This window comes from Nuphar pumila, chromosome 6 (genome assembly GCF_984573655.1).
Source record: "Nuphar pumila chromosome 6, dmNupPumi1.hap1.1, whole genome shotgun sequence".
NCBI classification, from domain to species: Eukaryota; Viridiplantae; Streptophyta; class Magnoliopsida; order Nymphaeales; family Nymphaeaceae; genus Nuphar; species Nuphar pumila.
In genome coordinates this window covers 21656352-21682156 of record NC_143254.1, presented here as the reverse complement: position 1 = coordinate 21682156, position 25805 = coordinate 21656352, and the positions used below count along the sequence as shown (strand labels likewise).

The window sequence follows — 25805 nt, the reverse complement described above, 5'->3', positions numbered from 1 at the left end:
GACTATTGACATGTCGACAGTGATACATGAATACTTGATAGATCATAGAAACATAGTTTGCTATATGACTACAAAAGTCAAAATGCTCAAAAGTTCACTATATAAACTCATAAAGTCAATAATATAGAAGTTCACTACAATTACATAGTTGACTAAATGACTAAAAAAATGAAAAAAGTCATGTTAAATATAACTGTATAATGCACTACAACAAGACTCATCAATTATCATCATTGTCAAACATTCTGCATTACATTTTGCCAGTGTTGATTTTTGTAATCTTTCTTCTTTCTTTCTATATATCTCACCAAGAGTGACATAGCATGTGCATCATCATCTACAGCTCGCACACATGGTTGCACTGCAAAATTACAAACAATGCATTGGCTGGCCTAGTGTTGGTAAAACCCTTGAGGTCCCCCCTGCCCACTGGATAGTTCACCCAGGTTCGATCTTGCAGCAAGGGATGCCACCCATGAATTTAGAACTTGTGATGTCCCATCAACTTGGTGACATTCACAAGTCACCCCTACCAGATGAAAGGAGCCCTTGTGGGCTGTCAACACTTACTCTTCCTAACCCACAGTGCAATAAAAAATTATATCATTGATCCTTAATATAGTAAATGTTAAGGCAAAACAAATGACACTGTAAATCAAACTTACTGGGCTTCATGATTGGCACACTTGCTGAAGTCAACTCGGCCCAACGTCACATACAAAAAGGCTTTATCAAGTCGGGCACAACTTATCCTTGACTTGAGCTCAGCCAAAACCATGTATTTTCAAGGTAAAAAAGAGGATAATTTTGCAGCTCATAACTTGTGATCTGGACTGACTTCAATTTGAATCATGGGGTTCGCCAACCATGTCTTGCTCAAGTTGCAAGCTGGAAACATCAACAAATATTTTAGGAGAGCTTAAAAATTGCATGTGCTGGTGGATCTGAGCCCAAGGATGTCAGAGTGACACGGTATTGGGTTAACTCCATAAAGTAATACAAAAGCCTACACCTGACTCCTACCACTACACGTTTTTACAAGGGTATTGTGGCTATTGGAACCTTGGGAAGGCCCTAGGATCCATGCGGATTATTATGCAAAAGAGAGGGTTTGCATTAGGCTTCTGATTCCACACACTCCAGTGTAAAGCCTGTCATGAAGGTTTGCATGAAAGTAATGAAACAGATAGGAACTATTAAAAATATAGCCAGTAATCCAATCAATGTAACGATTATAATTTAGATTGAATCATAGATTTGAGCAAATGATTTTACACTCGGAAAAACAAAGCTAGAGGAACAGAAGCAACAGCAGATAGAGCTGGTTGTAGCATAACAAGTTTCAAGCATCTATCTACACATTTTGTGAAACTCACCCAAAGAAAAATCCAAGTGCCTTTGGATTATCTAAGTTCGAGGTCATCAAGTGTCCAAATGATCGATAACTCATGTCTAAGATAATTTAAAATATGACAAATCACCACATTCTGAAGAGGCAAAAACTGCATTGTTCAATTACAGCGAACGTACAATAGATCGGCACCAATTGGCACAGTTTGACTCATACAATCTATGGAAATTACCAGCAAACTTCAAGTCACTGCAAGAAAAAAATCAACAACTTGCAGTCCTTCCTATATTGTTTTTTTCCCCTACTGAGGGTGGATCATAAAGAAAAATGAAGACATGTATCAAAGCTACGAGATTGGATCTTACAATATATACTTTGGTCCTGTAACCTAACCAGCTTGCCATGATTCTCCATTGTCATCTGAGCTTGGACTCGCTTCCCTTGCTTCGAAAGGTTGACAGTGAGAAAAATGAACGAGGTGCTGCAAAGTTCAACAAGTAGCATAAAGATTATCAATATAGGAAAAAAAGATGACACAAGTTTATCACATGCATAATTCACATTGAATTACTGTAAACTTCTGAAAGTCGACTTGAAGACACAATAAGATGTCCAAAATGTCATGTTAATAAGCAAATTATTGGGTTCACCTTTCAGAGAGCTTCCAGATAAATGGTCCTCCCTCAATTTGAAGTTTGCTGGAGGCGCAGGAATCGAACTCCGCAGTGATTGAACTACAAAAGTTTAACATAAAGTGAGCAGGCAGACATTGGAAACATAAAAACTACAAGAGGATCGCCTGATATGGAACAAAAGCTTGAAAAACTACAAATATGGAATAAATACAGAGAGAGAAAGAGGGATGGAGGCTCAGAATAAATGTCTCCCTGAGTTTAACAGTAAAAAGCATTACAAATAGGCTCTTAGGGTGAATATGTGCATTTCCTTGAGCTCAGGAGTAAAAAGGGTTACAAAATCACTTAGAACAGTTGAAATATTAAACCCTGTATGCAGAGGCTAATTAGGCCATGGTCTGCATAACACAAACTGAAGTTCAGAACTTATTTGTGTTCCTTGGTGAACTAACAGCATCTGGAAATTGAGAATTGACGAAATCCAACTTAGCTTAGACCACTACAAGATCAATCTCCCCTTGATACAGAAAAAGTTTAGAGCAAGCAGTTTCGATATTATACAGCCAAGCATAGAGCTGGAGTAATGGAGATACTGAGTGGTCCTCCGGCAATTGAAAGGGGTTACTGCATGAGAAAGTTTACTGATGCTATACATCTATAGATCCATATACAATGACTTAAATCATATATCACCAGTAAATCCACTGTGATTCCATAGTCATCCAGGCTAACCAGTCCCTAGGAAGCAATTGTTTTCTAGTTTTAGAATACAGCATCTAGAGCCACGAAGTTGAGATATGCAACAGGTATCAATTCAAATTTCAGAATGAATCATGGAAATCCAGAGATGGACTAAGGGTCTGTTTGTTTCATTCCCATGAAAGGCCAATGCCTTTCATGGGAAGAGGCACATGTTTCTAAAATATCCTGCCAGCTCAGCCTTCCCATGAGAGCTTTCATGTGGGGGGATATGTAAGGATTTACACATAAAAAGTGGTAGGTGGTGGGAAAAAATGGGGCTTGTGCCAGCATGGCACTTTCCCACCATGATAATTTGATGTGTGTTTCATTCATGGTGGGAAAGGAAAAGGAAAAGATTGTCAGCTCAGCACTTTCCCGTGAAAGTTGCATGAAACAAACGGGCCCTAAACGATCTTTATGCACTTGAAAAATGTAGTAAACAATATTGGAAAGATGATAAATATACTCATCAAACTGCATATAAGCAAAAAACAAAAAATGAATAGACATAATAGCTTACTTGATTCTTGTTCTTGAAAAAACTCTCCTTGAAAGCCATCATATGCAAGCTGAGACTGCAAGAACCCGGTCCTTGATTTTCTCAGGTCTTCCGATGACCGATTTGCCAGATCATGGCCATCTTCAGTGTCGTCATCTCCTTCAGAAGCAGTAGAAGCTGAGACCCAATCTGTGACCAGATTTTCTGATCCTCTACTCTTCCTCCCAAACTTAAGAAGCCGCTTAAAACCCTTCTTTACATCCTTGCGAGGATGCTGTGAGACAGTCTGTGAGACAGTTCCTTCTAAAATTGGTTTCTGAGTGCTTTCCCATTTTTTCCTCATCCGAGCTGCGTTTGAATCCATCAGATGAGACAAAGGATGAGTGGTCCATGACGCAGAGCTTCCAGTTGGTGAGTCCACAGACGCATCAACATCATATGCCTCAAGCCCATAGGAGAATGGATGCTGTACATGCGAGTTCCATGATGCAGGACTTTCTTCTCCTTGGGAATCACGTGTGGCACTCAACAAAGGATTAAAATGAGAAGAAACAGAAGATAATGCCACCGACGAATCATTCACCTGAGAAATTAAGTTCAAAACATCACCATTTTCAAACTCAAAATCTCCAGATTTTTCAGATTCCTGGCTCATCCGAGCTTTGTCATTGTCAGAGTCAGCATGAAATTCTGTGTCCTTGGGAGATTTTCCAATTGGCGTACCTTCAACCTCTTCTTCATCTTTGTCAATGTCTGCACCAGATTGTTCACCTAGTTCAGTGTCCTCATTTTTTAAACTCTCTGCAGCCATTGAAGCCTTCAGTTTAGCTATACCAGGCCCAGCACCAGGACCTATGCCATTACCCTTTCGGAGAAAAGGTTTAGAATCACCATTCTTTACAGGTCTGTCATAAAAGCTTTGTTCTGGTTCCTCCTTGGAGAACCTTAATGGTGTCAATGAGATGGTATCAGCGTTAAGAGAAGAACCATCCTTCAGCTCTCCAAGACCCACAAAACTTTTCCTCATAGACTGTGAGCGCCGCTGTTTATCATCCCTGGTCATCATGCCCTTCTCCTCATTAGTGCTCTTGCTGCGGGCATAGTTTCTGACTTGAGAGCGAGCTGAAGCCCTAGTTGTTAGTGTTGATGGCCTTGAATTCTCTTTCCGAAAGTCAGAGAAGCTTGGCACTGACTGTGCAAGAAGATTTTCAGCTTGGCTCTGATCATTTCCAGTACTAGGGATTGATAGTTTGACAGCTGCAGCCCTTGATCCAGTCGTTCGGGGTGTGGATGATGAGAGACTTCTGTTATGTAGAGGCATTTTGCCCTGACTGATCTTTGAAGATACGTCATCTAAAACTGATTCACCATGAGCCGGTTGGGTTTCACAAGAGCCACCAGTATAATGTCTGTAAAATCTACTTTCGGAGTTTTCCCATAAATCTTCCCCGCTTTCAGAGTCAGCTCCCTGATGAAGCATTAATAAAATGAATACAAATAAGTTTAAGGAAACAATTGCAATGAAAACTCGATGCATCACAATGCCATATTATAGAGTATTATCAAGTATGAGCAAAGAGATGCCTTTTCTCTAGTTCTGGATGCATTTATGCAAACAGTAGAATCAGAAAAAAACCTGTTCAACAAGATTGTCTGAACCAAGTCGAAGTCAGCACTGATCTCCTTTTTAGACAAAGTCACGTGTCTGTAAAATAACTGGGTTTGTTTAGTTGACAAAGCAACCTCAAGATGCTAAAACTTTTTAATTTCCCCATCACTACTGAGGCACGAACTAAAAGCTGACTTTTCAGATATCTAATTATCGTTCCAAATTTTAATTTTTAATAATTCAGGATGATCACTTCTGAATATGGTGCACGATCTGTTGTTTGTGTTAAATATTAAAATATTAGCCTAGAACCAGATGAAATAAAACAAAAAGAAAAAAAAAACACTTTGACTTGTGGAAAACCAAAAGCCTAATACTGGCTAAAAGACAACTCAACACACATCAGAAGGATCCATAGTCCATACTATGTCAGAATCAAACTCAAGTTCTACCAACTCACCTGTGAATTGTCAACGAATGGGTGTAATCCAATAGCAACTCTTTCCTAGATCACCTGAGCTACAGCCAAATAGACTCAGGCTCGGAATGAGTTGCCAGAATGTCAAACTAAAAGCATTGGGTTTTCAAACAATGATTTTAATCATATACATCTCAAATCATGCACTGTCATTTTGCTTAAAGGAGCAAACCAATTTCACAATTTTCAAGTGGATAAGTAGAATAAAAAACATACCCGATCCCTGGATCTTACGGTTGCTCGAGCATTGTAGGTTGGAGGCTTCTCTGTTCGTTGACGAGCATGAGCAAATGTATCTTTTTTGCTTGCAAACTTTGCCCTCATTTCAGCACTGCTTTTTTCTAGGCTCTCTTGCATAGCTTTCATTTTGGCTTCCTTCTGTGCCCGTTTTGCTGCTGACTCTGCCCTGAGCTTTTCTTCACGCTTTTGCATATATCTCTCATAGAATAATCCCCTTGAATCGTCCAAAGCCCCAGCAACATTTGGCAACCGACTTGAGGACTCGCTGTAATCTTGAGAATCAACCATCTTCATCAACAGCTTTGCATCAAAGTCCATCCTCCCAGAACCCACATTTCTAGAAGCCTCTATTACTGGATCTTGCACCACATTTTCTAGCAATTGAAGACTACCAGCCTCCACTGCTGATATCTTGCCAACAGCTGGTCGATCATCAACAAGCTTGCCCCTGCGTCCACCACCTGACTGATCCCCAGGAACCCTAAGTTTGTGTGCAGCAAAAAGTGCTTCTAACTCGTTCGCCTTCATCGTGAGCTCATCATTCCTCTCCTGATTACCTTTTGACTGCCTCATCTTCTGATTTGGCTCAACGGACACAGCTGTGCCCAGACCAGATGTCTCCAGATTTACAGTAGCCTTCCCGCACAATAGATCCATCCCTCCACTACTTTCTGCCGATCGTCTACCAGATTCTGCTGCAGGCACATTCAAGCCTTCTTCCCTATGTAAAGGAACCTTGTTTTTTTCTGGAACAGTGGCTTGTCTCCGCAACTTCAACTCTGGTGTTCTGCCATCCATACACCTGTTCGAAGTACTCTGGATATTAGTCCGCACTGACATTGATGCTTCTTTCATTTCACGGTCTTCCTTCCTAACCAAAGAAGCTCTATCCTGGGGTAAAACTACAGGGGTTTTTCCTCCAACATCTGCCACGCTGCCAGCCGGAGAACTGGAGAGCTGTGTCAGACCCACAGGGCTATTAATTCCTCCTCCTCCCAGCTTGCCAAATGAAGCAACAAATTGAGTCTGAACAGGAGGAAGCTTGGCCACAAAACCTTCCACTTTCCCAGCAAAGCTTTTCACCTGTGTCGTGGCTGCTGGTGCCGTGGTTCCTACATGTTGCACCCTTCCAGGGAAAACCTTAAGTTGGGAAGGAATTGCAGAAGCTTTAGACATCCCTACGTCTTCCTGGAAGGCCTTGAGCTGAGTACTCGTAGGTGAAGCTTTGGTTTCGACGTCTTCTTCCCTTCCCAACAAAGAGCCGGATTGATAACGAGAAATTGCAGGTTCTTTCGATCGGTTATCCGTTGTAATCTCTTCTGCTCTGCGGGAAAAGACAGGCTTGAGCTGAGTATTTGTGGGCGCAACCTTCAGCTCAGAGTCTTCTTCCCTGGCTAACAAAGACCCAGACCGCGAACGCGATATCGCCAAGACTTTTGGCCTGCTATCAGCCCGGGAGTCGCCGGCATCCCTTGACAGATTACCATCAACCGCTATCCCCGGCTGAATTGAATCATTCGGCTGCTTTTTCCGTCTCGATTCATCGATGCCTGTTGGTGAAACACCAGCTTGCACCCAAGAAGCTGCAGAATCGAAGTGGCTAATTGCGGTGGCCAAAGATGAAGGCGACAACAGATCCTCCTTCGGATCGATGCTCATGTCGCTGGCACCGCTCCATCGTCGAAGGACAGACTTCTCGGCTGGAACCGCAATGCCACCGGAGTCTGTCGAGAGCCGTCGTGCCTCGAACTTGACAACACCGCCTCCGCCGCCCTTGCTCCTGCCCGCCTCTCCTGTTTGCTCCTTCTGCTTGCTCTCAAAGAGGTTGATCCGGTCCTGCACACTCAGCCTCCTGGCAGGCTGCTGGCTGGGCTCGGGAGGCGCCGGCGATGGCTCCCTCTCCGTCGAGTCCTTGACGGCTGTGTCGCCAACGTCGCCTCTCTCGCTGCTCGACTCCCTCAAGTAGCGCCGCGAGGATCGCGCCGCGTCAGACGAAGCCGGCCGGGCTGGTTGGGACGTGGAGACGGTGACGGGCGCGTTTGCCGCGGCTGTGGCGGGGCCCACCGCCTCCGTGGGTTTCGGGGCCCGGTGATGGGACTGGGTGCCGCCGGTGGTTCGGGCCGGCTGCGGGTCGGGTTCTGTCGCAGGGTCGTCGATGGACATGTCCGACCCACACGAAGATCGGACGTCTCGTTCGTCCTCCCTCTTCCATGGGCACAGATCAGGGCGTCTTTGGCAAAGGGAAATGAATTTCTTACACGCCTCACTGGAGAGAGAGAGAGAAATCAAAATCTAAAACTGAGACCTAACATACATAACCCAGACAACCGAAAGAGAAAACAACAAAAACACGGGAAAACACACAACCCAAGAAGCAATGTGAATAAAACGTTCCCACTATGCCCCCTGATGCAACAATCTATTGTTGCCAAGGAAGAATTACGGCCGTACCCTTAAGTATTTCCCTAAATGACTACAGTAATTAGGTTTAAGAGTGAAAAAACAAATATTAAGCACATTCATATTAATAGAAGAGAGGTTTAGCAGCTCAGCTAATTAGTATTATAGAGTTCATTGAAAATGGCAATTATGTCCAGCACATTCAAATCCCCGTTAAGGGGGCAATCCAGTCGGTTAGTAAAAACTAACGATGTATGGAATAACAGAAGCCACTGTCATATAGGGCAGGAAAACGACGGTCAGGAATTTGAAGAGACTAGACTTTGGTGGCATCACTCACATTCTTTCTACAAATAATGCATCGACAAGGCAGGCACGATTTTTGGCCTTCCCCTTTTTGTGTTCACTAAAACCAACCCAAAAAAAAAAAAAAAAAGAAAGAGGACAGCACGTCCGCGGGACCCGTTGCAGGGGCATCTACACACGTTTGGTGTACCCCTCGATTTCATGGTGGGGCCCAAGTAAAGCACTGTTATGCCCCCGAGGCCCAACGAGAAACGATTCCCTTGCTCAGGCTCAATGTTGTCAGTACCGGTATCAGCCCAGTATTGTTTGGCCAACGATTCAGGTGAATCCACCCATACTGATACTCAAGTGGATCGTTCTGAATCGGCCAAAAAATAATTAAAAATTTTACATGTCAATCAAAACGTGACAAGTGTTTCAGCATTAAAATAATATTACAAATAATTTAAATATTTGTAACATTTATTAAATAATAGCCGATTCAGGCCGACACTAACAACATTGCTCAGGCTACCCACGCATGTGCCAGCCACCAAGAAATGTACCCTCCAACGTGCAGAGAATTTAAGAACATTGAAGGGCACCTGCACATTTCTTAATGGGGGAAATATGATGCGCATGTGGATAAGTGGTATAATTGACCCACCGCATTGCGAATCCAATTGCAATATCCAAGCTCATCTATGATGGTGAGATTTTGTACAAACAACCCATGGAGAAATCACAAAGTTTATAACCATTTACCGTTCTGGGTGGCCTCTAGAATGAACCACCCATACATGAGGATGCACCGGACGGTCATGGTCCTTACTAGTTACTAGTACCCTGTGACACTTCACAAAGCTAACAATAAAAAATCACTATTTAATTATGTGACAATATCGCATTTCCTTGTGATACTTCAAAAAATATGAGATGCTTGCCATACAGTTGACAACTTGGTCTGGGCTTTTGGGGTGGGACCTGTGGCTTGTGTATCGCTTCCTAAAAATGTAATGGCATTGCCTTGTTTACCTCCCAAAGATTTCGTGCCGTCTTGGGCGTGGCTAGGTCGTTGAATTTAATCTAACGCAACAGTGAAAGAATAGGTTCGGTTTTTGGCTTGTCTTGGAACTTGGCCAAAATACAAGCTTAGGAAGATCCAATGGTCAACAGTTCCTTGCCTGTCGAATCAGACAGCGGTTTGGAGGCCAGATTATCACACTATGGAGATACCATCAAGGCCCCCAACTGAAAAACTGATCAAAAGAAAATTGCATAAAAAAATTTCAGAATGCTAATGTTGCACAAAAGGTTTCCAAATTTGAGCATAAAAAGGACCAGGGTGCATCGCTTTTAGGAAATAATTATAAAACAGGTGAGTGCATCTGGTGTTACAGAGAACATCACTCGGATGAGTCAGAAACTGTGAGACCAAAAGAGGAAAAGAAAGCAAACTCTCTCTCTGTTACAGGTGCGTGCGTAAGTGCATCTGCGTGTGTGTGTCAGAGAGAGAGAGAGAGAGAGAGGGTTCTGGGACTTCTGGCAAGCAACAAAGGAAGCAGTCCCTTGTCAGAACGTTCAAAATTAAATGCAACCCATTGCGCTGAATGTTTGAAATTAAATGCAATTCAGTAAAGTGGAACATTCCTTCTCAATTTTCTGCTATCCTAGGTCATGAAACTCGTCAACTAGCATAAAGGTCAAAATTCAGAGTTGCCTAATCAGACCTATAGGAATTTGAAAAAAAGAGGTTCAAAGAGTCTCATAGGCACGCCAATCAAGTTGACCCGACTCCAAAGCCTAAGTCGGCTCGGCCACCAACCAAACATAAAGGAAAACCAACTGCTTAAAATTCAGGCTAACTAATACTTAGTAGGAATTATTGATAGTTAAGCCATCCCCACCCAAACCCGTGCAACTTTCATGTTCGTCCTCAAAACATGTGACTTGCAGGAAAGAAAAACCTAGGTCAAAAAGTTTTTGAGATAAATCCCTTTTCAAGGAAAATATGCACAAACTTGAGCAGGTCATCAGAGCAATCATGCTGGACCAAAAAAAGAGCGTCACACCTATCATCAGAGTAGGCATCACACTGTTTTGGTCAGGCAATATTGGTCAGAACTTTATTTATCAGGTGGCACTAAGCCCACATCGGACAGTGGTGATCCTTTAAAATGGATAACTCACTCAAGTTTCGTTGAAAATTTTTCATGCAGTGATCGCTGCATCACCCAACATTCAACAATCCTTGCAATCAGTGGTTCAGATGCAGCTCCTACTCTGACTTCGGCAGGCAACTCTTTGCATCATTCACCAATAGAACTGAAAAAGGGCAAGGAAAAGGAAACTGGAGACAGTTCTTACTTCAGGCGATGGGCACGGAAACGTTCAGCAAAGAGGAGAAGCTCCGAGACATTGTCTAGGGTGAAACCTGCTGCTGTAGCTCGAGCACAGGCCATATTGAGGTCCTGCCTAACAGCCATGAGTCGAACATCTATGGCTCTCAAAAGCTCTCTCCTGAAAAAGTATAATCACAAAAACCCTGATTAATCCAAATGCATTGAGCAAAAATGAAATTAAAAGGTATGGAGATTTGTTTTTTAACCAAGGGTTCAAATCACAAAAGATATAAGACAAATATATCAGATTTCTAACCAATCAGTTCATTTGGGATATCATGCTAGGTTTGAAAGCGCCATGGTTTTCTGTCGTAGGCAAACTTTCCAAGTTCACACCAAAACAACAGTGAGCAGCCTGTTCCCAACGACTGTGCTTCTGACAGGCTTCTCTGACATTTTTGTGGCAGCTCTGGCTACCTGGTTGGATTAAAACCCCAACCCTCTACAACCTCCATGCACAAAATAGAAAAGAAGAAAGACGAACATGCTTTAGCAGATGTGATTTCACTCACATGAACCCCTGAGATTCGAAATCTCCCAGGTTGAGAGAAACTGAATCAAACATGATTTGATTTCCATTGGGTAACAAATGTTTTTGTTTGGTTGTTGGGTCAAATGAGATTTGTAATCTCATTTTGATGAGATTTTGAATCTCATGAGGCTCAACCAAACATACCCTTAATCAGATAATACCACTATGAATGATAAATATCCAGTGTTTAAAATTGCTACATTATCCCGCTACCTTTTTATTTTTATAAAGCAAGTGTTTTCCTCTCTAAACAAATACTAAAACAACAAAACATGCCTTGATTTCTCCTTCAAGGGCAACTTTGGAGGGATGTCGAGCTTTTTGAATCTGCTAGATTATCCACCAAGAAAATTTCAAGTTATTATCTATCATATTCCCTAGATGCAGGATACGGTCTCACATAAATCCTCAAAATGCATATATTCCAAGGTACATAGGTGAACCCCCTAATCAGTTTGATAAGACGCTTAACCAGTTTGAAAGCAAATACCATTTGAATGAGAAATGTATTACGCAAAAAGCCTTGGGTCATTTCTCCAGGAGTGTCCCTATTGTTTTTCCAGATTCTCTAGCTTGACATAAATATGGTAGAGTACAAAAACGCAAATTATCCACTATTTTTTCATGACTTTGCATAAGGAGGCAGGTTAAATAGTAGTAAACTTCATGTACTGTAAATAGCAGATCTTGGCTTACTGGTTCTTGCCTATGTCACCTGGGTACGGGTACGGGTAGGGAGGGTACGACACGGCAATTCTAAAAATTGTGGGCACGGGGACACGGCTAAATATATACTTAAAAATATATATTATATATCTAAAATATATATTATAATATAATATAGGATACGGAAAATGCCGTGTCCAGGTACCAGTACACGGTTATGGCACTTTGGGTGCCGTGTCATGGTTAAATAGGTTCTTGCAAATGGGGATTGCTTCAATAGTCTCAAAAGAACCTTCTTCAGTATCCTGAATTGCATCACCTCTAACCTAGGAGAAGCTTGGATTCTCTTTGATTGATGGTTCTAGAGGTCAGTTCATGACTCTATGATCAGAACGGAGAATTAAAGTATTACCTGTAAGCCTTCCATTACTCTAGGAAAAGTTGAAACCATAGCCACCAGGTTTGCCGGTGCCAATGGCCAAAGACCCTGGTACATGGGTAGGATCATTTAAACTGAAAAACCATTCCAGTGTGCTTGGAACACCAAGTCATAGGTCACAATTTGCTGCCCAAAGTACCTAGTAAGTATGGCTTGGGATTGAAATGAAATCCAAAATTCGAGCATAGTCAAATGCTCATAAGAGCATACAAAATAGAGCACAAACACAACACAAGCCACTAACGGGCCAAAACAAGGCCTCAAGGGCACACTCCACAAAGACACACAAGAGAGCACTCAATATAAAAAATAATGATTTATTCACTTAGTAAATGGCTTAAGAAAAAGCATAAAATCACTACGGGAGAGATTTCACATATATACACCAAAAAATCTTGGGAATGTCCTTAGAAATGAGTAAGGTTCTAGTTGTCGCAATTATGTCTATGTTTTCCTTCTGCAAGACCATTTTGTTGTGGTATTTTTGGACAAGATCTTTGGTGAACAATCATGTTTTGTTTCAAATAATTTTGAAATTAATTTGACATATATTCTCCACCCGAATCCGAGAGAAGAGTAAAAATATTTGCTTGAAATTGACTTTTGACAAAAATGTGAAATTCTTTAAAATAAGTGAAAACATCTTGTTTGAACCTAAGGAAGTAGATCCTTGCATATCTAGTGTAATCATCAATAAAGATAACATAACAATAATATCATCTTTTTGACATGATAGGTGTGGATCCCCACACATCTGAGTGCACCAAACTCAAAAGGCCCTTTAGAGATAAAGAAACTATTTGGAAAAGAAAGAGTATGCATTTTTCCATGAATGCAATCATTACAAATAAACTCTCTTTCATTACAAAATGTTTTAAAAAAAAAGAAAAAGATAAAATTTAGAAGTAGTTGAATGACCAATTCTTTTGTGCCAAGTAACAATATATTTGCTTTGAATATAATTACAAGAAATATTTAGAGGATAAACACAAAAAAATCATGTAGTAAAGATCTCCTATGGCCATGCCCAATCAACTTCCCGAACCAAAGATCTGGGAAGAGTAGAGGATGAGACCGCGGCACCTAATGTGGAATGGAGTAGAGTGTTAGTCTTCAAAAATTATTGGAGAACTTTTGCCAATTAAATCACTTCATTTCTATGAATCATCACTTGATTTGGTTGATTTCTCTCCAACGGAGGCCACTTTCCTTTTGTGCTTGGGATAATCGGATTTGATATGTCTCGGCTCATTGCAAAAGTGACATAATTTTCCATGACCGTCTATTATTTTTTCTCCCAAAGTGAGGAGGCTTGTAAGTTCTTATATTATTCCCCAACCTTGATATGGTGTGCACCTCATCTCCCTCCTAGTCATAGAAAGATGAGTCTCTTCTTGATATATTTTCGCAAGGGCTTCATTTAAGGGAGGAAGAGATATTCTATGAAGCAAAGAGGCCCGAACTTGTTCAAATTATGGGCGAAGACCATGAAGAAATTGAAAGAAATGTTTTTTTAAATTTGTCTTTGCCTTAACTCAATGGCGGCTACTTCCTATTGAGGTTCAAGTAGTGCAAGTTCATCCTACAGAGGGGATAAAACACTATAATAGTAACACACGATCATGTCTCCATACTTTGTAGATCTTACTTTTCTTGCAAAAAATATTATCTAACAAGATCTCTTTTAGCGTACATGCCCTTCATGAATATCCATTCTTCATTAGCTTTCTTGAACTTAGTAAGGTTGGCACAAATCTTTAACCCCACATTGATCATAAACCATGCAAAAATCTTGACATGCTCGTTTTCTCAATCCTCCATCTTTACTTCATATCTTGAATGGCCTTTTCTCGATCTCCCTCCTTTGTGAGCTTGAGTTGTGGCTTGAAAATCATGCCACATAACCCCAAAGTTTCACTCCTTTAGGGTGATTTTTTATTGCAGCCGCCTACATCAAATAGTTTGAATGAGAGCTTAATTTTAGTTTCCGTCGGCCATGACGAAGAGTAAGAGTAAGAAGAGAGGAAATGCAGAAGAATGGCAACAAGCACAATCACCACAATCCCCGAATCACAAGAGCACTACAATCAACAAAGCCCAAGGGACTAGATTCTAAGGGCTCTGATACCATGAAATGAAAACCCAAATACAAGCACAATTACAGTGCTCATAAGAGCATACAACATACAGCACAAACACAAAGCCACAAAGGTAATACACAAGCCACTAATGGGCAAAACCAAGGCCTCAAGGGCACACTCCACAAAGACACATGAACACTCAATATAAAAAATAATGATTTATTCACTTGGTAAATGCTTAAGAAAAAACATACAATCACTATGGGAGAGATCCCATATATATACACCAAAAGAGAGGCTAAAGGGCTAGTCCAAAACAAGTTGGGCTAGTCCCAATGGCCATAAAAGAGAAATAAAAAGAAAATTAAACAAAATGTAAAATACAAAAACTACCCCCAATGGGCAGGACCTATTACATTTAGCAAAAAGACAAAAAATGCCCCTAGAGGGATGACCTATTGCATAGGTAGAACAACAAACAAAAAATACATACATATATACATATGTTATATATATAAATATAAATATATAACAGCCCTGTACAGCAATAACGAGCTGACCAATGTCTGGTCCTAGGTCAAGGACCATACCATGGGCTTCGAGAAAGTAATCAAGAACCAGTTAGTGGCTCTTGTGGTCAACAAGTGATTCCAAGAATGGATGTCTGAAGTATTGATGAAGCACATCACAACATTTGCAAGAGAAATTTGATCATAGTTACCAGAATTGATTATTTTAAGTGAGAATCGTGATTCCCATGAAGCAAGAAGCAGAAGAGTTCTAGAATCCCAAATCCCATAGCATGGGGAATCCCAAATCCATGACTGTGAATCTCAAATCCCTTACATGGGAATCCTGATTATAAAAAACTGGGAATCCCGAGTCTTGTGTTACACGATTTCACATATCACTCCCCAATGATTCCCCATACTGCTTCCTACTTTCCCCACTTCTTGAATCATCTAAAAATTTGAAATAACTGCTTCTTGATTCTGATTCCTATACTATTTCCCATTTCTAATTTCCACTCTGGCAACTATGAGTTCGATAGAAACATATGGCAGATCCCAGTCCCTCTTACATCACAAAAACTCCAGCAGCATTCCTAGCTTATAGTTGAGGGAGGTTCCAATTTGTGTTTGGAATGCAAGTCCTCAATTATCAAAGCAGAACCTGTGGATATTGCACAAGTGCACCGCATTAATGCTAGAAAAGCTTTGATCATTGGAAAGAGATAAGTGGCCAAGCAAGATCTCTTCTTGGGCTCGCCATTCCAATGGTGCTCAAAGCTATAAATTCTTTCTTTTTTGAAAAAGTATGAGTGAGAAAAGAGGGTTGCTGCATGGATTTGTCACAGAATATATCTAACATTTCAAACGACAACAGTAGTTACGTGCGGTAAAACTCAAAAAGTTAGCTAATTATAAAGCATTATCAGAGAACTTACTTAGATGTATCTGCTGCTGCGGAAGCAGCTGCTTGGTTTTCATCTGCAACAACAAGGATTAAAACATTAGTTGTACCACAATGGTAGTTTGGTAGTGTCATCACTAGCAGCACATTTGCAAAATGTTACTAGCTGGGTGAAGGATAAAGAAAATACAACAAAGTAGGTATTTAGGACAAAACCACCATATTAACTGCAAATCCCAAAAGTTACGACTTGTATGTGCATCATTGCAGTTCATATCTTTTTGATGAACGAGCATCATATGTTGTTGGGATTAAAGCTCTCAAGGCAAATTTTCCTTTTCTTTCCTTCAGAGTTTCCTTCCATTGTGTGTCATGCACTAAAGACTGTTACAATTCAAACACAAAATACCAACCACAATCCTTTACAAGCCTGTCATGGAAAGCAAAATACAGTTTCTTATGACTTCTGATTCTCTGAAAAACTAAAAGTTAACCACAGACCCTGAGATATTTTATAAAATAGGAAGATATGACTGTCATAGATCTTTAGAAAATCTTCAATATGGATCACCCAAAAATGCAGTGAAATTTTTTGTCACTTGAATGCAAATGGCATTAACACTAGCTGGAGGAGAGACCCTTCTGAATGACGTGAGCCATATACCAAAATATATAAAGCAATCTCTCGTCAATATAGTACATTGAACTGTCCTCTAACTTCTGTTTGGTAATGCACTTAACCAAGGAGGTAGAAAAAGAAGAGTGACCATCCCAAAGGAAATTCCAAATGTCCTTTCTGAAGAGCTTAGTTGCATATTTCAAGAAAGAAGCACGAAAAAGCACAAACATAATTAATAATTCAAGAGCAAAGAAGTCCAACATTCGAAAAACATCTGCATCATTTTTCTCAAAAATATTTTCTTTTGAGGTAAAGAAGTGCATCCTATCTACATCTCTTGCAAGGAGGAAACATAGTATAGATCTTAACTCATGTCAATATGGTTACATACACGTTGACATAATTTTTGCATCATTTTTCTGAAAATTAATTTCTTGTAACAAAGGAACATGGTATAGCTCTTATATCGTCAATTCAAAAAGGAAACCTTTTAGAAATAAAGACAATAGATACAACAACAACAACAACTACGCCTTCATCCCAAAACAATTGGGGTCGGCGATATGAACCAAAAAAAGAAAATCATTCTAGGTCTTCCACATGAATCCTTCTCCTCCAATCATTTATATCCAATGCCATGCCCTCGGTGAGGTTCAAAGCATTCATATCCTTTCCTATCATCTCCATCCAAGTCTTCTTAGGCCTACCCCGACATCATTTAACTAATATATTTTCCCATTTCTCCATCCTTCTAACTGGAGCATCATTAGGCCTTCGCCGAATATGTCCAAACCACCGTAAACGATTCTCTCTCATCTTATTTTCAATGGATGCAACGCCTACCTTGTTACGTATCTCCTCGTTTTGAATCTTATCTTTTATTGTATTTCCACACATCCATCTAAGCATACGCATCTCAGCTACACTCATTTTTTGAATATGATGTCTCTTGGCAGCCCAACATTCCGTACCATATAGTAAAGCGGGCCTAATTGTCGTCCTATAAAACTTTTCCTTCAACCGCAATGGCATTCTATGATCGCACAACACTCCAGTTGCACTTTTCCATATATAACGATTGAAAATACACTCCAGTTGCACTTTTCCATATATAACGATTGAAAATACCAAAATGTGTCTTCAGAAGATGCAAGTGCAGAAAGTTTATCACCATTAAACTACACAGCCAACTTATAAGAAAAGATAGAAAAGGTATAACATATTTTCAGAATATGAGCATCAGGTATTTTATTCAGGAGATAGCACAGCTAGTACCATGAAGGCATGAACAACAACCATAATCCAATTGGTTTACCATCATGCATCAGCTTCTCATGAAGATTTTTGCTAGCATTGTATAATATATCAAAACTGACAATACAATATGAATAGCAAAGAAAGAACGAGACCGAACCAAAAAGGTTTGAAGTAGACAGGTCATCCACACATACCCATTGCATCACAGAGTTGATCCCCTGCCCCCTGAATAAGGGAAAAGAAATGCCAGTGAAAATGATGTAACGGTACTTGATAAGGTCTGCAATAAATGGAATATATTGTATAGAACCTGTGAATAGATTCTCCTAGCAGCTTCTAGCTGAGACATCTCTGCATCAAATGTATTGACCAGCTCTAAGACCTCAGGTGTGCTAACAAACCGAACAAATCTGCAATAACATGTGAAATTGTAATAAGATGAAGCAAAATTCATTCAGTCAGAATGATTTGTTTACTAGCATATAACTTGTTCTAGCAAACAAAAACAGTGAATGGAAATTTCACACTGCAGAGACAACAGAATAAACCTGAATGACTATGTTACATGAGTGTCCAGTACACCCATGTTGATGCTGGTAAAACTGAATGACTATCTAAAATGGGTAATTCAAAATGCTGGTACTTCTAGGTGCTGGTGCTAGGTGCTTCCATATACATACACATATGCACACACCCTTCTAAAAAGCACAGTCAGACCAGTGTACCCTTGTACCACATACCCATACAGACATCCATGTGACTTAATGAACACTTTACAAACCTTTCTAATGTCCCTTTGGTAAACCATGTTCCACCATCTTGATTTTTCTGGACTTCAAGCTTTATTGTCTGTACTGCCTGAGCAACCTGCTCTTCCGCTACCCGTAAATGGGTAACAAAAGGTTTCAGAAGCCCAGATGCAAGTTTTTCGGTTTTTCCTTCCCCAGAGACAAACAACTCACATCTGAAAAAGTAAATTAGTCAGATAAGAAATCCAATCATGCCCTGCAAACCAATAAGGAGTTCAATAGAAAAAAATCACCTTGACTTCTTTGGTGATAGCTGAAACACTGCGTAATCAAGTGGTGTATGAGATTTCATTTCCTCCCTAAAGAAAGCCAAGAGTAGTGTCAGTATCAGCAAAAGAGATTCTTAAAAAGTTTCACCCAAGGCTCTAGAACAAATAAGTCACTGAAGAAATGCAAGAAGAAAAAACCAAACAAAGGATCACAACAAAACCTAGTAAAACAATAGAAAGTTGGTTGTGAAACTGGCATAAGCATTGAATACTTTATGTCAGTTATGTATTGTTAATAATGAGTGTTATAACTACTTTATACATACGTATACATACATACATACATACATACATACATACATATATGAGAATATGTGAAAGTGAAACAACTATTGCAAACTGGGTTTTTGAGGGTTTTTTATTTAATTTAATTCTCACCGTATAGATGTGATCATGTGCATGATTTCATAGAGATCAGCTCTTAGATCATCCGATTCCATCACGTGACTAGTTTTTATAGGGTTTGAAAATCAACAGCTCAATTTTTTCATAAATATTCAAGGCTCAAAAAAAAAAATCATCAGAAAGAAGTGAACTAGGTGTCAATTCCTAGCAAATCAACCGTGCTGAACACATCTACGAGAGCAGTTTTGCTAAAAAAGTGTCAGAAAACCCAGGTATGGTTGACATCATAGTCACCTATATAGTTAAAGGTAATTTCTCGGAGAGATTTTCAAAAGTTGATAAATCACAGGAATATCTCAGAAAAATCTTGGGAGTTTAAAAAATTGAAAAAGATTAAAAAGCTAAGAAAATAATAAATTTTGCATTATTTTTCTTTCAAAAATATAAAGAAAAATGTTTTAAAGGTTTTATAATATAAAAGAAACAAAAGATAGGAAATGCAAACTTAAAATTTAAAAAAAAAAAATCTCAAAAAATATCACGATATTTTGTTTCTGGCGATATTTTCAAAATATCACAATATTTTCAAAATATCGGTGACAGTGGTTCGCATTTTATCATCATCATACATACATATATTATATAGGAGTCACTAGAATATGAGAACTAGAAATATGGGCATTTCCAATGCCTTTTTTTGCAAATCCAACCATGTAGATGTATTTGGCATGGTAAATTTACTAGGAATCAACTCTTGAATTCTGTATTTTCAATGAAAAAAATGTGATTTTTGAATGCTTGAATATTTATAAAGATTATGAGCCATTGATTTTAAAGCCTTAAAAAAAATTGTTTATGCATCATAATCGGATGATTCAAAAGCTAGTCCTTATAAAACCAAGCATGTGGATCACATCCGTACAATTAGATTTAAGAGAAAAGAACAAAAATCCATGAAAATCGCAGTTCACAGGGTAGTTTTCATATTTTCATTTCTCATTCTCTAGTGACTCATGTGTATAGATAGATAGATATATGGATTTATATATGGATACAAATTACGAAATATGTGAACTGCATAGGAATCAACACTTGGATAGTGTTCTTTCGATGAAAAAATATGATTTTCTGTGGCTTAAATGTTTACAAAAATTTTGGCCCATTGATTTTCAAAACCTACTCATGGGTCGAAAACAGAAAATCCAAAAGTCAGTCTCTATGAAATCAAGCATGTAGAACACATTTGTATGGTCAGACTTCAAGAAAACAACCAAAAAAAAAGTCCTCGAAAATCCCAGTTCATATAGGAATTCATAGGATTGCAATTAGGAGGATTGTACTACTATATATCTATATATATATATATAGATATATATATATGTGTGTGTGTGTGTGTGTGTGTGTGTGTGGTATATATTTAATACAGTTGATTGTAGGTACAATCTAGTTGGAATCTTACAATGCAAGTTATTTTGACTCGATCTAACCTAATGTGTTCAATATGCTCGATTTAGTGGGAAACAACTCTTGGATCATGTTTTTTCGCACGAACATGTTTTTTTTAGTAAAAAAAAAATCAATGCTTCCATAGCCATCAATTTTTGGACCACCGGAAAAACCTGTATACAGGACGGATTTCAGTGATACAAAAGCCCCCCCACTAATAAAAACCTCAGATACAGATATCGGTGATATTTTCAAAATATCACGATATTATCATTGTATTTTCAGCAAACAATATTATAGGTAAAATATCGCGATATTTTGAGAATATCACCAATTTCATTATATCGCGATATTATCAATCATTTTTACTGTTCTCATTCATTTTCTACATCTTAAATGTGTTTTTCTTCTTTATTTTATATTTTTTACTTATTTATTTTATTATATATGTATTTTATTATCTAAACGAGATATTTTATTACTTATTTTTGTTACTTTTATATTTTTAAAATTTTTTAAGCCTCGATATTTTTCTGAGATTTATCACCAAAGCTATAATATCGTGAGAAATAGCCTTGTCGAAATATAGCCAATAGTGATACTTGTGACTATGATAAAAACATGTAGATCACACTTATGGTACTAAATGTGAGAAAAAAAAAACAGTTTTTGTTAAGTCGATTGTAAATACAAACGATTAGGGATGTCAACAGATCGGATTGGGATGGAAAAAGATAAAACTGAATCAGATCCGACCTAATCAGATTCGGAGTCAGATGGAAAAAGTTAAAACCGAATCTGGATCTGACTAGTTTAAAACCCAATATTTACATTTTACACTTAATCGGGTTCAGGTTTTAGTCAGATTTGGGTCGGGTTTCAATGAAAAACTCAATACTGAACCCGAATCCAATTTCTAATTGGATCCGGATTTGGCTACCGAATCCGACTAATCGGATACAAATTCCAGTAGATTTCAGATTACATGACTCGTTGACATCCCTACAATAGATTGTAGCAAACATTTACCCATTTACGTGTGTTGTGTGTGTGACTGTGTTTTAGGAGTTCATTGGTACAAACAGGTGTTGATGCATTTAGAATTGTCATGTTTATTTATTGGAGGTCATTTCTGGTGCTAACCAAGAAATTTGAGCATAAATGGTGCTCATAATGGTCAAAAGATCACTCCATCTTCAGGGAGTGTAACTGGGGCTGGTGATACCTGAATTTCCAAATTGCTACCATAAGGCCTGATGGTAACAGTTGCCTAGAACAGTCAAACTCTGCCAATAGATAAATAAGATCTGGTGTACCCAGGCAATATACGAACATCCACCAAAATGACCTTGTACAGATCCATGTCTGGCATTAGACTGGTTATGGACCTTTGTATTCTTGAAGGGCTTCTGGAAGCAGTTAAGGGATTTTGTTCTCGAAGGTCTTCTTGGAGGAAGTTGAGGATCTTATTCATAAACACTAACAAAGCCACGAAATAAGAGCTTGTTGAGAGAGTAAGCAAGTTCAGGCAAATAAATAAAACTTTTGATGATTATTATGCAAAACTAAGGGGATGGTGGACTGTACTGAGATACTGCCAACCCAACAAATACCTGATTTTGAGCTAAGGAAAGAAGTTGAAAAAGGTAAAGATAGATGATATTTGAACTGTTTGGGTGCATATCCTGAATATGTGGTAGTGATAATACATAGGATCAACAATTTTTACCTTCCCTTGGCAGTCTTGACACTCCTTCAGTGAGAAGAAACTGTAAACAAGCTGATATGTTCACAAAGTGAAAACTGAACAATCATCCCTTATTGTTGAAGAAATAAGAGAGGTAAAGCAGTCATGATACAGATGAGAAGGCCTTGCAGCTTATCTATGAATTGGAGCTCCAAAAGTGCTACTAAATGAATCGGGCATTAGGCAAGCTACTTGAAATATATTCTATCTGGAAAGTACAAATCTGTATGTACTTTATAACAAATTAATACCTTGATCTTAGTAATATTGATCACAACAGTCATGATACTAAGTACTGATATCATAATACAATTTAAAATTTAAATGCTCCTTTAGAACATGTTTATGTTCTGTTTTGTTCAAAATTATTCATTTCATGTATGTTTTAGATATCATCTATAACTCATAAATTAATGAGATATTGCCAATATATAGCTGATATATAATATAAAGGCCAAATAATATATTGATGACATACTGAGTTGTGACCATGGCTTGTAAGATGTAATTGCTATTTACATTTGGTGGTAAACAACTAGGAATTCTAGTTTCATATCATATGAAAACATCAATGACATTACTATATTCCAAAAAAAGTTAAATAATATAGTCCTAGTAAGGTATCATTTCATAGATAAAACAGAGTATCTCTTATCCTCAGCAATGCATTAAATTCTAGACCCCTTGTGGCAACACTCCGAAACAGAATGGAGTTGAAGAGAGAAAACACAGACACATAGAAATGACCCAAATCCATAATTCTTCTATTGAATGCCCCAAAAATCTTGAGGTTTAATGCTATATATATCATTCACTTACCTTCAGAATGGACCTCAAATATCATGATGGAAAATCTGATTTTCATTATAACATCATCAAGCACCAGCATTTTAGTTACCCAAGTGTCTTTGGAATTGCTGTATATTATGGTCGTAACCATTACACCAGATCCCAGATTCTGAGAGTTATTCCATCAATGAATCTCAAAATGTCTGCACATCATAATCCCATTGCTAAAAAACGAATGTGCCGAATGGTTGTGACCTCTTCATAGTTTCATGAACAAACATTACTTATCCCAGCAGAAGTTCAGAATAACAAAAAACAGACGATGAGTGACAAAAAAACAAAAATACAGCATGTCTTCTGCTGATTTTAGCAGATATTATGTGGAACCGGAACTAAGAATGGAGAACCTGTGAATCAAAAGAACATTTCAAGATTAAATATGATGTCATAGCTCCCAACATTCCAATGGCAACTATAGAATAGCTACCGTAATCAAGGAGAGTTGATCTTCATGCATTAGTTGACTCTTCCACTCTGAGTATTGATTTTTCATGAACTCAATCATCCTACTCCTATTCAAAGGGAGACAGCGCAAGGCTTACAAATTGTATTCCTTTCAACCTTATCCCTTACAAAGCATTTGTTTTAATCACCAGCTCTATTTTGTAAGGTGGACATAGAACTATGTCAAAGATATACCAATCCACAGCAAAAAGAGGTGATGAAAAACGAAAAGATGCACGTCATATAAATCAAACTCAGCAGTTTACTAAACTTCTTTCTGGATGCAAGCACTTGCAGAGTTTAAGCACCATATTTCTATGTAAAAGGTGCAACATTTGTTCAGCACAACTAAAATCCAGCCAATGATTTTCAGTACAGAACGTAAAGTAATGTATCGTCTAAGATCTAAAAGCATCTATGGAAATAACAACTAAATGTTTTTAGATCGTATTCACCATTAAAGAAATAAAATTCAAGGTAAGTTTCACGCATAGTATGTAGACAGTGAAGCATCAAAAAGAATCTGACTAGTTACATGCAAGTAACAGTTCTCGTGCGAAAAAATGACGATAATTTTTCCCAGTGATCTGCAAATGCATCTCATTTTGATAGCTGCACATGAAAAGAACGTGACTTTAACAAAAGATATGCTCGAATTCACCTAAATTTCCAAATAAATAAAGCAAAATCTGAACTTTTTCCGTAATACAAGCACTAGCTCTCAGAATCACTTTCTCAAACAAATCAAAACTAATAATCGAATCGATTCAGCCCAATTTCAACACCAGAAAGCCATATACGCTAAAATCGACAATGCATCAAGGATCACCAAAAAAATCCCACGTTTACCAATCACATTCACTATCAAGACACCATAATCTACAGTAACATCCGCAAACAGCGTCTCGATGACGAAATGGCTCGATTTCCGACAAATTAATCACAAAACCCTAGTTTTTCACCGGAAAAATGGCAGTAATCGCCTAGAGAGCAGATTATGACATGCATTTCGAAGATCGGAGCTCAAGGATCCAAGCCTCTCAGTTCACGGATCTTAATCGCCGGAATTCTTACCTCCTGTCTGTCCGGCCGGAATCCGGCGAAGACCGAGCCGGGAAAAGGTGACGCCAAAACAAAAAAAAAGGATCCCCGAAACGCAACGCCGACTCCTCCGATCTTCACCCCTTCTCTCCGTCTCCCTACTTTTCGAAACCTTAGAGAATCTCTCTCTCTCTCTCTCTCTCTCCGCCGACGAGGCCACGGACGACAGTGGAGGGAGAGGGGAAGGTGCACAGAGAGAGGGAGTCTTTTAAGTGGGAATTTTAATGAATTATCGAAAAGCGAAAAAAATAAGTTTAATGAAGTTACCAAATTAGCCCCGTTCTTCCTCAACCTTTCCCGAGAGTAAGGCGTCGTCGGGAAGCTTTTTTCTCTTTGAAGAAAATGCCCTCGCTTCGTTTCGAACCTCAAGAGAACATGACGAAAATACCCCTATCTAAGAACCTGATTTACTGAACAGTACCTTGGCCTCTGCAGTTGGATCTTTGATGATAAAAGATGCCGTTCAATTTCAAAAGGTTTTTTTTATTTTTGGGTACATATTGGATACAATCAACAACATAATGTGTGATGTTTTTTAAGGGGATTTTGGTTGGATCTAATTATCCAGAAAAGTAAGATAAATCGGGATATTGTGTTATGGACCGCAGCAAAACAGATCATCTTGTGTGTGTGTAGAGAGATGTAGACTGGGGGGACTGTTTCAGATCTGGTCATTTGCAAGTCTGGCCTAATCAGATAATCGGATCTGAATTTGGTATCAAATTCAAATGAACTAAAACCGAATCCATATCCGACTGGCTTAAAATCCAACAATTGCATGTATTTCGGCCAGATTTGGTTTTACTTGGATGCAAAGCTTGACATTGAGACTGGATCCAATTACTAATCAGATCCGATTTGGGTTACTGAATCTGTCTAGACATATTTGGGCTACTGAATCTGACTAAACAGATTCGGGTTCAGACAGACATTTGACCTGAATCCGAACATTTAGAAATTTAATGTAATAATTTAGGCTAATTAAATTGTTTTATATTTAAATGAACATATCTTCTATCTCAATATTTCATAGAGATATAATAACAAATTATCCTTTATTTTATATTCAGTACACAGAGAAACCTCCCCTGAGAGGAAGACCTGCTCGTGTTGGACTTAGCCTGCGGTACATATGGTTAGGGGTGTCA

The 25805-nt window shown here is 38.8% G+C and overlaps 1 protein-coding gene across 2 annotated transcripts; it reads right to left on the bottom strand.

The window, feature by feature from the left end:
- Nucleotides 1-860: 860 nt before the first annotated feature.
- On the bottom strand, nt 861-24765 carry LOC149834282 (uncharacterized). 2 transcript variants are annotated; one of them, XM_090011311.1, is made up of 11 exons: nt 24631-24765; nt 18690-18755; nt 18429-18611; nt 17958-18057; nt 17842-17872; nt 15806-15848; nt 10606-10758; nt 5530-7819; nt 3248-4694; nt 2002-2085; nt 1486-1832 (listed from the first exon to the last, which is right to left on the bottom strand). In XM_090011311.1, the coding sequence occupies exons 2-11, from the start codon at nt 18746-18748 to the stop codon at nt 1768-1770; spliced, it is 4455 nt and encodes a 1484-aa protein (XP_089867437.1). In that variant the 5' UTR covers nt 18749-18755; nt 24631-24765; the 3' UTR covers nt 1486-1767. The 2 variants fall into 2 exon arrangements, 1 of the variants encoding a protein (XP_089867437.1); XR_016432757.1 differs by lacking the exons at nt 10606-10758; nt 15806-15848; nt 17842-17872; ... (2 more) ...; nt 18690-18755; nt 24631-24765 and adding an exon at nt 861-888 and having other exon boundaries at nt 1717-1832; nt 5530-8392.
- Nucleotides 24766-25805: the final 1040 nt, after the last annotated feature.